Below are 13,416 nucleotides of genomic sequence, written 5' to 3' on the forward strand. Positions count from 1 at the left end.
AATACTACCTTTTGACCCACTTAAAGATTTTGTCACTCTTAGCAATAGGGTATGATCTTACCTCTTGTTCAAATATGGTGCCAGAGTAAAACTGTATGGTTCAGCATTATCTGGAAAATCATAAATATTTTCACCCTCTGGCACGGCCAAACATATTACTTGCAATTGTGTTGCCGTGTGATTTGACAAAACGTGTGTAGATGAAACCTAAAAAATGTTAATTCTATATGAAACTGATTCTAGTATTTTGATATAATTTCGTGTACTTTTGAAATAAAATTCCACTAATGTTCAATAGGGAACCTGCATAAAATTTTAAATTCGAAAAAAATGCTATAAATCACAACAGAACATAATTTAAAATATATATCAAAGAAAAATGGTTATTTTCCTAACTAGTGCGGAAAGTGATACTTTCACGCACGAGACTGCCGTTGACCCGAACGACGCGACAGCGGAGTTCAGGCAAGCAGTCGAGTGCGGGGAAGACACTTTCCGCATGAGTTAGGAACAATATTTTTTCTAGGTGCGTACGGGTGGAAAAAAGCCACAACAAACAAAGTTATATCAATTTTTATTTATAGACCAGGAAGGATCTGTTTTTAGGTGGATGTGAGAGGTGGCATTCGGATTTTTGCGGATAAAGTTAGGTGATAACTTCGTTAATAATAATTGACTTATGCTCCTTCTCAAATATGCCCGGAACATTAATAAAAAAAAAATAAAATATTTAAAAATTTCAAAAAATTTCCTTCTTTTTTCTACTTTCTGTGCTTATAACTTTAAAACGATTCATTTTGGAACAAAGCGTCTAAAAATCGCGAAAATTCGTATTTTCGAGGCTTTAAACCTCATATGAAAATTATTATTATTGAGGTTGCCAAGTGCCTAATTGAAGTTTAAACATTCAATTTCAAGATTCTGATAAGTAATCGGGGCTTGTTTCAAGATAGCCCGTGGTTTTTAAATTGTTGCTTTATACACGTCCACTCGACTTTTAAGATGCCGCGCAACATCAAAAATTTCGTCAAGATGCTTACAAATTCATAATATTTTTCATTTTCACAAACTTCCAAGAGTTCCAAAACTGCTGTTAGAGACAAAATAAACAAAATTTTCAATTTGATGAATTATTCTAAATTCAGTGTCTAAAATCAAATTTTAAATACATTTAGAAGATAGAAATAAGTCCATGGATTCATTAAAACATTAGTTTTTTGATGTTGAATTCTTAGACCAAGAAGGATCTGTTTTTAGGTGGATGTGAGAGGTGGCATTCGGATTTTTGCGGATAAAGTTAGGTGACAACTTCGTTAATAATAATTGACTTACGCTCCTTCTCAAATATCCCGGAACATTAATAAAAAAAAAATAAAATATTTAAAAATTTCAAAAAATTTCGTTTATTTTTCTACTTTCTTTGCTTATAACTTTAAAACGATTCATTTTGGAACAAAGTCGTACAGTCATAAAACAAAGATAATTAAATTTTCTATCAGATACAATTGGTTAAAAATGTCTTAATTTAACACCCTGGCTGCAAAATAGCAATAACTATACAATAAGGGGGCAAAACAAGCCTGTCCTTATTCAATGTTTTTCCATCACTTAGGTTAGACTTGGAACCTTCCTAATTCGCTTAGAAAATTTTTGTAATGTGCTAAAACCGTCCACCAAATTTCATTAAAATTGACTTACTAGATTTTGCATAAAAATTTTGTAATCTAAACTTTTTTTAAAAAATTTAAAATTTCTAAAATCTTGCACAACAAAAACTACAACATACAAAGATTTGTCAATTTTTTTACATATAAAGGAACACTCCACCTGTCTAATGCACTTTACAGAATTAAAATCAGATTATTTAAGCAGCCTCAGCAATGTTTTAAAGTTATAAACAATTTTTTGGCTTATAAAAAAATTAGTGCTGTGGCCAGGAGGGGGTGCTACGAGCTCCTTTATTTAGATGGACTTACCCAAGTTTTTTATGTATTTTGACCCGTAGAACACGAACTTTTGGGTAACAGTTGATCCGGATGTCGATAAGATTGTTATAAACAAAGAACTTGAGGAATTACATAACATCAATTTTTCGCAAAATAAAAACATCTTTTTGTATTTCTTGGGTAATTCTAAGCAAAAAATGTTCTTACAAGTTTTTTCGTAGGATGCACAGTTTTCGAGATAAACGCGGTGGAACTTTCAAAAAATCGAAAAATTGCAATTTTTGAACGAGAATAACTTTTGATTAAAAAATAAAATAGCAATTCTGCTGACAGCATTTGAAAGTTTAAGTCAAATTATACCGGTTTTAATATTTGCATTGCTAAAAATTAATTTTTTGATTATTAAACAAAGCTATTTGTTTATAAGCCAAAAAATTGTTTATCATTTTAAAACATTGCTGAGGCCCCTTAAATAATCCGATTTTAATTCTGTAAAGTGTATTAGATAGGTAGAGCACCTCTTTATAAGTCAAAAAATTAGCCAACTTCTAAATGGTCTACTTTTTGTTCAGAAAGATTTTAAAAAATTTGAACTTTTTTAAAAACATTTACATTGCAAATTTATTATGCAAAATCTATTAGGTCGATTTTAATTAAATTTGGTAGACCGTTTAAGTAAGTTATAAGAATTTTCTAAGCGAATTACTAAGGTTCTAAGTGCCACCAAAGTGGTTAAGAAACATTGAATATCAACAGGCGTATTTTGCCCCCTTATTTTGTATTTATTGCTATATTGCAGAAAAGGTAATACCTTTAGACATTTTTGACCAGTCGTATATCATACAAAATTCAATTACCTTTATTTTATTTCTGTACGACTTTGTTCCAAAACGAATCGTTTTAAAGTTATAAGCAAAGAAAGCAGAAAAAAATAGATGTGAGCATAAGTCAATTATTATTACTGAAGGTGTCACCTAACTTTATCTGCAAAAATCCGAATGCCACCTCTCACATCCAAAAATACACGTTTTTTTACAGATTAGTCCTGGTCTATTAGGAGTGAAAATATACAAATTAATTCTCTGACAAGGTTGTCAAAACCAAACTTTCAATATACATAATTGGTTACCATGACAACGATATTGGTTTCCATGACGACGATTCAAAACCACTGTTAATAGGTGCGTTCGCGGGTACAGTTGACAAATTGTCGCCGACAATTTCTAACCTCAATAAACATTATAGAAGTTCTCAGGGACTTTCGGCCCTCGCTAATAACGTAATCTTTCATTCTGCGTTACAATTTTTCAAAAATACGTATTAGTTTTCTCAGGATTCGAAAAAAATGAATCCCCACTTGAATAGCATTGCAGCCGAAAATACGTACCTATCCTCTTAAGAAAACTAGAAAACTTAAGACAGGAGAATTGTCATTACAGAATATAACTTGGTGACGTCACAAGTGTTAGTGCGATTTTTCGATCGTTTGAAATGATTTAAATACACAGAAGATTTTAAATTTGTATTGCTAATTTATTATGAGATTTTGAGGCGTGAAATTTTGGAAATATTATTTTTAAACGAAACTGAACATCATTATGTAATAAAACAAAAATGTGCAGGTTTCCTAGTTCCTATTAAAAGATATACATTTTAAAAAATTCTAATAATATATAAAGAAAAATGTTATTATTCGATTAGGATGATTATCATAATTCAATAACATTCGTTAAAGTTAAATAATCGTATATTGAGCAAATATACCAGCCAACTGACTAGATTCACTTCCTGATCTAGTCAGTTGGGTCGTAATGATATTTTTATACTGGCGCACAGAAGAGAAAATGTAAAATGGTTTTTACTTACTTTTAATAACCTCATCTCGTTTGTAACTGAACTTGCTATGGATATACTGCAAATATGACTATCACACTTAATCGACGTTTTGATACATCCATTTTGAGGAATCGAACCGGTGATTTTGGGCATATAAAAAGCTTGACTCCAATCTGACTTCGATAATTGAAGTGGTTCTGAATAATACCAAGAATTGCCCATATAAACACCAAGATTGAAATTTTCCTAATAGAGATTAAATATTATTAATACTATTACTAAATTATCCACAGTAAATGAATGTTGTTCTGAAGCTATTTCTTTGTGGCATCTTATGCAATTTATTATTTTACTTGGGAAATAAGTCACAAGTCGGAAATTAAATTTATTGACGTTTTGACTTCCTTTTCGAAAATCGTTATCGAAATACGAAATAAATTAAATAAATTTTGGTTATGTTGCTTGGTAAAAAAATTCTTCTAATATGTAATTTAATCTGACTCATTTATATTGACAATTCAGACATTATCAGATCAAATTCAGACAATATTATGCATTTTAAAGAAGACCACTGTAAATTGATATTGCCAATATTTATGAGTTTCGTTCCTGTGGCGACGTTACTGAAAGATAGTTCATTCGATTCCATGAAATCAACTTTAATTCAAGAATATCCGTCATCAAAATCATAGCATGTGATTTGTCTTTAAAAAGACAACCACATGCAATGATGACAGTAAAATTTTTGTGATAGTGATTCCATAGTAAATCACGAGGAAAAACCAGGAAAAAACCTCACGATACTATCCCGACATGGTAAGTATTTAGTCTTACATTCAGTATACCCTCAAAATTAACACCAAACTTCGATTTTATAAAATTGAACTGATATGCTCTTTTGGTAGGTTAACTATCCAGAACACTTCAGCCAAAATGAAATTTTTCAAAATTACCGGATTCGCAAAATATTATTCCTTTATTTAAATAATGTTCAGAACACGCCTTAGCCATAAAATATCATTTTTTACTTAAATTAGGAAATCTTATTCGAGTACTTTTCTAAATATGTTCACCGAACGAAACCCTCTTAACACTAAATTACATCTTTTCTATCGATTTTGCCTCATATTAGCAGTGTTTTTTGTTAAATGTCTTAAGAATTTTTCAAACGTACAAATATGTCAATTTTACTTAGTAAACCATGACTGCTTAGGTTGCCATGAAATTTGTTTGACATTTATAGTTCAATAAGTAAATTGGCCAGTTCATAATGTCACTTTTCAGCAAAGAGGACAGAATATTAATTAAATATTACCGTGAAAAATATAATTATGGTGCAAGAAAAATTGTAAATGCATTTCCTGGGAAAAATTGGCATATTGGAACGATAAGAAAGTTCTTAAGACATCTAAGGGAAACCCATGGGTCTATTGAACATAAAAGCGGAAGAGGAAGGAAACGAAGCTCAAGAATTGAAGAAAATATTGCTAGAGTAAGGGTTGTTTTAGGAAATTCGCAACCTTGCCAATCTGTTGGAACAGGGAAAATCGCAAAAAAAAACTAGGATTACCCTCACATCAGTTCGAAGAATTATTAAAGAAGATTGCCATCTTAAAGTATTTAAAAAAGTTTACTGTCAAAGACTTACTGCCAATGTAAGAGAAAAACGACTGGAAAGATGTAATTTGCGACTCTCCGCAAAGAAGATTCCGCTCTCGTGAAGACATTAGAAAAATATGATTTTCAGATGAAAAAATGTTTTATTTACGGCCTCCTAAAAATACCCAAAATAATAGGGTGTATTCTGACGTACATACAATTTACGAGAGAAATTCCTCTAGAGCATCTTTTAATTGACAAAAGTCATTTCTCAAAAGGTGTAATGGTCTCTGTTGCAGTATCCATGTTGGGAAAAGCTCGTCTTATTATTTTTGATGCCGGGGTAAGAACAAATCTTGCAGCACCTATTACCTGAAATTGAAGAAGTACTTATGTTATGGTTACATTTTCTAGCAGGATGGTGCTCCTTTGCATACTTCCCAGAATACAAGGATATTCTTGAGTGAAAATTGCCTGGACTATATTGAGCCAGAGATGTGGCCACCTAACAGCCCAGAATTAAATCCGGTTGACTATTCAATGTGGGGAATTTTCGAACAAAATTTGTATGACGGACAACAATTTGAAACCATCGAACAGCTCCAAAAAAGAATGCAGTTGGTTTGGAACAATCTTGGACAGGGTGTAATAACTGGGGTTATCAATTTATGGCGCAGACGACTTCAAGAAGTTTTAAACAATAATGGTGGCCACATTCATAATATATTTTAGTGTAAGTTTTAAAATTATTAAACTGATTTCATAAATGTGTTATTTGTTAAAATGTTATATTTTCCTAATTTAATAAAAAAAATGATATTTTGGGAATCCGGCAATTTTGAAAAATTTCCTCTTTACTGAAGTGTTCTGGATAGTTAACCTACCAAAAGAGCATATCAGTTCAATTTTAACTAAGACAGTTTTCATTTGCAACGAGCTCAAATGCATCGTTACATAAATTTTTTATAGTCCGACCCTGTAAGTTATTTGTGCTTCCAAATTTGCAGTCATGTTGAGGACATGTTAGACCATTAGCTCTGCAAAAAGAAACTAAATCGACCAAAAAACAAAAAAGGTATTTTCAACTAAAAAATGTACTCGTTTATTTCAGCCCACAGTGTACTCGTAAGATTGATGTTCACTTATTTTAACGTTTAATGGTCTTGATGTTTCACATAAATAAAAATGATCGCATTCACAAGTTAAAAATTGAGATATTCTCAAGTTAAACTTGATCTCCTGTAATTGAATGAACAATCTTCCAATAAAGTCGCTCCAGGAACGCAATTCATATAAATTGGCAATATCATTTTAAAATCGTCATCTTTAAAATGTGTAATATATATCTGAATTGTCAATATGAAATATTACGACTGGATTTTTCATTTATTATGGATATTGCCTAGCTATTTCTTAAAATGCTAGCCGTACCGTACGCTATATCTGTGATGTATATTTTTCAGTAAATTAAAGCAATTTTCTTTTTGCATATACAGGGTGAGGCAGATAAAGGGCCTATTAGAAATATCGCGGTAAGAAAATCATGAAAATTGTTATTCGCGGTGTGCAAGTACTTGGAAGGGAAACGAGAAACGACCGTGCGCGAGTCGCGGAGAATATTTCAACTATCTTAAATAATTCATATTGTCAATTGAAATTGTCAAATTGACGTATATTTCATACCTTCTGTCATTGAAGCAGAAAAATTATATATTGCTCCACAATATTGATATGATATGCAATTATTATATAAAGGTAAATTTAATTAATTGTATTTTGCTTGCAGTACTGCATTTTAATAACTAATTTTATTTACTACATACAATTGTTTACGTTTGCATAGCATAACCTGCATCTTATTTTTTCTTCTTATTATTTTTTTGGACTATGGCCTTGACAATTATCCAGCATCCAACTAATATAATTGGCCAATATAATTAAAAGTGCGAATAAAAGTACAGAGCGTAGAAATAGAGGTCGCTTTGCCGAACTTGCACGGTCCCAATACAGGGGTTTTGAGGTGTGAACTATTTAATGAAAATATTTTGGTCTATTTACTACTTCCGGTTATACCGGAAGTTGATTGTAACTTCGTTTTTTTTTTTAATAGGACACCCTGTATATTTTTACATTTTTGGATTCTTCTCGATTTCTTCTTTCTTTAAATATAAGGTTTTGTAATATTATACAGGGTAGGTTAAAAGATAATTACGTTTTCTTATTAATTTCGTAGCAACACTCACACCCTGTAGGCTTGTAGTAGTTTGACATAATAAACTCTATTTATGTTCAAATGATTTTTAATATAGTCTTCTATTGTTAACAGTTATTAGTATAGCTAAATTTTTCGTTTTAGTATACAGGGTTGGTCGAAACACGGAATGAGTATTTTCTGAGTTTTCTTAAATGGAACACCCTGTATTTTAGTATTGTAATGAAATGTTGTTTTATGGTTCATTTTAATTACTTAAGCACTCCCTATACCTAACTGCTTTAATTTGTGAGTTATTGGTGATTCAAGCAAAACATTAATTGCAACACAAAATATGTGAAATTGGTTGAGGTTGGCCGAGAAAATATTCAATCACAAATAATTTTTTGGAAATAAATACATATTAATCTAGACTGATACTTAAAATTGCCAATAATGGTTGAACTGTCAAAATACCATCGAAGTTAAGATTGTTGGTGCGATTAACAAGTAAGCACAAATTAAAGCAGTTAGGTATAGGGAATGCTTAAGAAATAAAAAAGTACCATGAAATATCATTTCATTACAATACTAAAATATAGGGTGTTCCATTTAAGAAAACTCAGAAAATACTCATTCCGAGTTTAGACCCAGCCTGTATACTAAAATTAAAAATTTAGCTATACTAATAATTGCTAACGATAGTAGACTATATTGAAAATCATTTGAACATAAATAGAGTTTATTATGTCAAACTACTACAATCCTACAGGGTGTGAATATTGCTACGAAATTAATAAGAAAACGTAATTATCTTTTAACCTACCCTATATAATGTTACAAAACATTATATTTTAAGAAAGAAGAAATCGAGGAGAATCCAAAAATGTCAAAATATACAGGGTGTCCCATTTAAAAAAAACAAAGTTATAAGCAACTTCCGGTATAACCGGAAGTACCAAGTAGATGAAAATATTTTCATTAGATAGATCAGTCTTCAAAACCCCATTATTCCAATTTTCATAATTCAGTTACCTTTAGTTCTCGAGATATTTCTAATAGGCCCTTTATCTGCCTCACCCTATATAGAGAACTTAATCTGATAATGAATTGATAATATTATGTTCCTGAACGTAGAGTTTTAATGTAACGTTTCATTTATAAATATTGTTTTTTCATTTCCACGTTATAGTTAAATGTCAAATATCTTGAGTGTAAAAAATAGCTATTTGTATAACAAGGGAGGAAAGTGCTACTTTTCCTCCCGAGAATGAAGTTTACTGCCCGACGCGTAGCGGAGGGCAGTAATCATTCAAGTAATCGTCCATTTTTTCATTTTTACTTAATTTATTTATGTAACTAACCAACAAAATTTATTAGAACTAAAACTAACAAGTAGGTACAATATAACTGTCAACTGTCAAATATAAGTCAAATTATCAATGTAAACATTGTTAAATCAAAATAACAATTTACTGTTTTTTACCATTCTGCAAAATACAGGGTGTTTTATAAATAAACGTTAAAATGTATAGATACTTACGTAATAGAAATTAGATATTGTACAGGGCGTCAATAAGTAATATTTCATAAATGAAACACCATGACGTCACTTTTACTTTTCCTCCCTAGGGAGGAAAAGTACAACTTTGATCCCTACAATCAGGTCCGGAAAAGTATACTTTCGGTAGAGGTAGGTGGAAAAATATATTACCAATCTTAATATTAACAAAATATGTTTTGTTTGTTTTGGACAGAAAACGTTTGATAAAGATACCTAATCTTTCTCATACACATGATATTTAATTTATCAACCATGATATTTCTTTGTTGTAGGTATATTAGGGCACCTTAAAGTATATCCTAATACTTTTATCTTACCTCCAGTTTTGGTGGTGCTACTATTCCGTGATGAGGTATTTTACACAACTCAACTCCACTAAGCATCAATGAAATTGGTATACCCAGAGTATTGACTGTAAGACACCACGGTAGCAATTCAAGCAGCAATGAACATGAGTGGGGGCACGCCTTTTGGTACTTGACCTAAAAAAAAACAATTAAAAACGAACTCTTTAACATGTTTAAAAAATATTGAGAGTTGCCGATCTCCCATCATTTATTAATTAACATCAGTGCTGATGAAGAAGGTATCAATTCATTGGGTGGAAATTTCTGTTGGTTAAAATGTAATCCATCTCAGAGTTCGGATCTTTATTTTCTTCTGTTGCCCTTCGTCAAAATCATCATCATTTTTATCATCATGTAGCACTACCTCAGTATTAAAAACAAACAGTAATGACACTCTCATCGGCGTCTTTGAAGATTTTGAAGTCTCGTTTTGTAGAGGCAGCCATCTTGTTTTTATATATTTGTGAATATATACTTGTACTGAACTTTAATGTCATTTATTTAAGTGCAATTCATAATATGTACATATATTGATCATTAGTTCTTCATTCATCATCATCATTAGTGCTATGGTCCAAGTTAAATCTTTACCTAATAAAGGTTTTACTTCAATTCGATCATATTTCTTTCAGCTTGATACCAATTGGCAAAACATATCTACCTAGCATCCTCATGTACATCATGTCAACCTTGGCCTACCTCTTCCTAGGGTTCCATAATCCTTAATTCTCGTAATTCGTCAGAGGAGCTATTTTAGACTTTTATTTTTTTACATGTAACTTTCAAAATGTGAGCTTTACCAATTGACAGAAATTCCGAAGTATTTCTTTATATATGTTCTTTAATATGAGGCTATCATATTATGATCCTTTGAAATCTACAAACAGATGAAAGAAAGCGTTATCAAATTCCTTGGTTTTTCAACGATCTGTCTTAATATGTAGATCTGGTCCACTATGGATCGTTTACGTCTAAATTCAATATGCCGGTATTAAAGAACACGAAGTCAATATATTTGTTACTCTTCTGTTGCCGTTCGTCAACATCATCATCATGTAGCAGTACCACAGTATTAAAAACAAACAGTAGTGACACTTTAGTAGTGACTTTATGGTCAAAAATCAGAATTACTAAAAGCACTATTGTAAAGGGCCCTAAAGGCTTAGGGTTAGAAATATTAGACGAATTAAATAGGTCAAATAAATTATCAAATCTTTGAATGATCTCGGTAGTTCCAACAGCTTCAAGAGGCAACATATTAACGAGTTTACAAGGTTAAACCAGCAGCAACTGCGCTACTAGGCATCTGAGTTGCCTTCGAGATTGAAAGTAGGCAGAAGCGCAGTGATTTGTGCGACTTTTCGCCGCAATCTGTCTGCGCGGAAAAAATGCGTGATTTCATCAAGGTCGCAGAGTGTCATTACTGTTTGTTATATATACTGGGCACTATGACCCTGAGTTAGTCTTCGCTGACTTTTTTCCAAAAGGACGTCAACATCGTTCTTTGTAAAATCAAAACAAGGTATATTTCTTTCGAAGAGCTGAGAGCACTGATGATGACGTTGAATTCTAATTAAGACAATGTTCTACTAGATCGGACTATATAACTCTTTGATATACCTCTAGAACTCTTTGATATACCCTACTCCACGAACATACGCCTGTTTTGGATTACTTCGACAACGAATATTTTACTGTGCAAAATAAGAAGAACGAAAGTAAATTGCAAATTACATTGTTGTTTATTGGAATAATTATTAGCGCCATTTACTTTCGTACTTCTTATGTTGCACAGTAAAATATTCGCTATCGAAGTAATCCAAAACAGGCGTATGTTCGTGGAATGGCCCAAAATAGTTATGGGGCAGATTTCTGAGTCGGGAGATCTAACTACTGAATAACAAAAGAAATATCAAGTTTCACTTTAGCAGTGGGATTCCAATTAATGATACATACTGTAACGAGTATCCTTGAATAATATCTTAATCTTTTATACATATGAAAGTTCATTACATGTGACAGCAGCTAGCAGCTCGGTTCTTTAAATCAAGTTGAAGTTAAGTTCGAATAACCTTGAATAGATCACCTACATTAGAACCTTAGTAAGCAATGCATTAAACTTGTGATTAATGTATAGAAATTAATATACTAAACAAACCTATAATTTAAAAATAAAATAAAAATTCCATTTTTATTCAGTTGCAATGCGAAGGCAAAACAATCCTATTTCTCACTTAAAATACGGAGCGCAGTCCAGCCCTCTGAATCGACGATTTTCAACTCTTGTTGGAGTCTCATCGGAGAGAACGTAGGCCTGCTTCTCCATACTTCAAGTGATCAACACCGAGAGTATATCCCCACACCGCAACTGAACTTTGAAGTATGGAGAAGCAGGCCTACGTTCTCTCCGATGAGACTCCAACAAGAGTCGAAAATCGTCGATTCAGAGGGCTGGACTGCGCTCCGTATTTTAAGTGAGAAATAGGATTATTTTGCCTTCGCATTGCAACTGAATAAAAATGGAATTTTTATTTTATTTTTATATTGGTCGTTACTTCTTTGAGTAACTAGGTCCATTTTCTGTTGGAATTTACCAGCTGAACAGACGGGGTCGTGAATTGTAAGTTTTTTGAATTCCCTCTTTTCTTCTTCGCTTCATCTGGCTTGCAAATTTTAGAAGCCATGGAGGTGTTACCAAGGAAATGGACCAATAAGTTTTCAATTTAAAAATCTTTTAGTAATATTTTAATATTTTTAAATATTAATAATATTGCTATTAGGATTGAAAACTACTTCATCTTTCAAACCTATAATTTGTTGCTATGCTTCTATGAGTTTTTATGAATTTGATAAAATAAAGGAAAATAAATTTAAAAAGTTTACCTGGACGTGTGTCAAAGGTTGATCGTCAACTACCCAATCGATCTCATCCAATTCATCTCCAAAATATGGCCAAGATTTTTTATTAAAATTACTCAGAACTGTCAAAATTTCTTCTATGTCTTCCCTCTCTGGTCGTTTGAAAAACTTATGCTGATCGACATTGCTGTAGTTCAATGGAATGTAAGAGTTCGAGGTTGCTTCATTATTGCTAAAAGTTCGCATTGCTAAATAGTTACTACAAAATAAACTAAAAATACTTACTCAATTTTAAAAGTTAATTGATGGGGATGATCTATGGTACCGGGGCAGTACAGTTGTTGTATCTGGCCTCTACCACAAACGGTCGAGTCTATATGGACGTTTAACGTTGGAGTTTCTATGTGTACCTGAGAATCTACGGGCAGATTGGATTTCACCGTGAACAACGGCCAGAGAACAGCTAAAATCCTTTTTGTATTATTGATTTCTTGTGTTATAATCCGACACCAAATGCTAAGGAATTGTCCACGCTCTTGTAGAGGTACTGAAAATTGTACAACACTGTAATAAATTGCAAAAATCGATTGTATCAAGTTCTTAATGTAGAGATTAAAAAAGTATTTAATGATAAAAATGAAGAAGAAGCAAGCTCAAAACCGCAGGTGATATAAGTATCACCTACAAAAAGGGTATCCTTCAAGAATCTTCTGATGTTTGTTTAGGGAGTGTGCAGAAATAGGATTCGAACCCAAAACCTGACCGTTTTATATACTAAAGTTGTAACAGGTACATAAAGGGAGTAATAATGTTAAACAACAAAATATTCATTATTTTTATTCCATCATGACACATCGATCAATTCTATAAATTGTATAATATTCTTTTTCTGCGACTGGTATAATAAATCTATTATTTTTACAAATGAAACATATTTATAGTCTAATTATAACTATACCAAAAAATATGGATGGGGCAATGATAAGACCGAAGGATTGAGATACCAATTGCAAAAAGATAGCGATATTTTAGGCTTCAAATGAAAGTGGTTTTGTTAAAGGAATTTAATATGAA

General features: G+C 31.8%; 1 protein-coding gene across 1 annotated transcript in view; it reads right to left on the reverse strand.

Annotated features, from left to right (window-relative positions):
* Nucleotides 1-13,416, reverse strand: part of LOC114333037 (intermembrane lipid transfer protein VPS13B) — a 187,835-nt gene that overhangs the window by 37,830 nt on the left and 136,589 nt on the right. Inside the window, exons 28-32 of the mRNA XM_050655825.1 lie at nt 12,628-12,889; nt 12,367-12,574; nt 9,454-9,618; nt 3,813-4,028; nt 62-207 (exon numbers count right to left, since the gene is read on the reverse strand). Of these exons, the coding sequence (XP_050511782.1) occupies nt 62-207; nt 3,813-4,028; nt 9,454-9,618; nt 12,367-12,574; nt 12,628-12,889 (997 nt within the window). The remainder of the gene's footprint in view (nt 1-61; nt 208-3,812; nt 4,029-9,453; nt 9,619-12,366; nt 12,575-12,627; nt 12,890-13,416) is intronic.

The sequence above is a fragment of the Diabrotica virgifera genome, chromosome 7 (genome assembly GCF_917563875.1).
Source record: "Diabrotica virgifera virgifera chromosome 7, PGI_DIABVI_V3a".
In the NCBI taxonomy this organism is placed as follows: Eukaryota; Metazoa; Arthropoda; class Insecta; order Coleoptera; family Chrysomelidae; genus Diabrotica; species Diabrotica virgifera.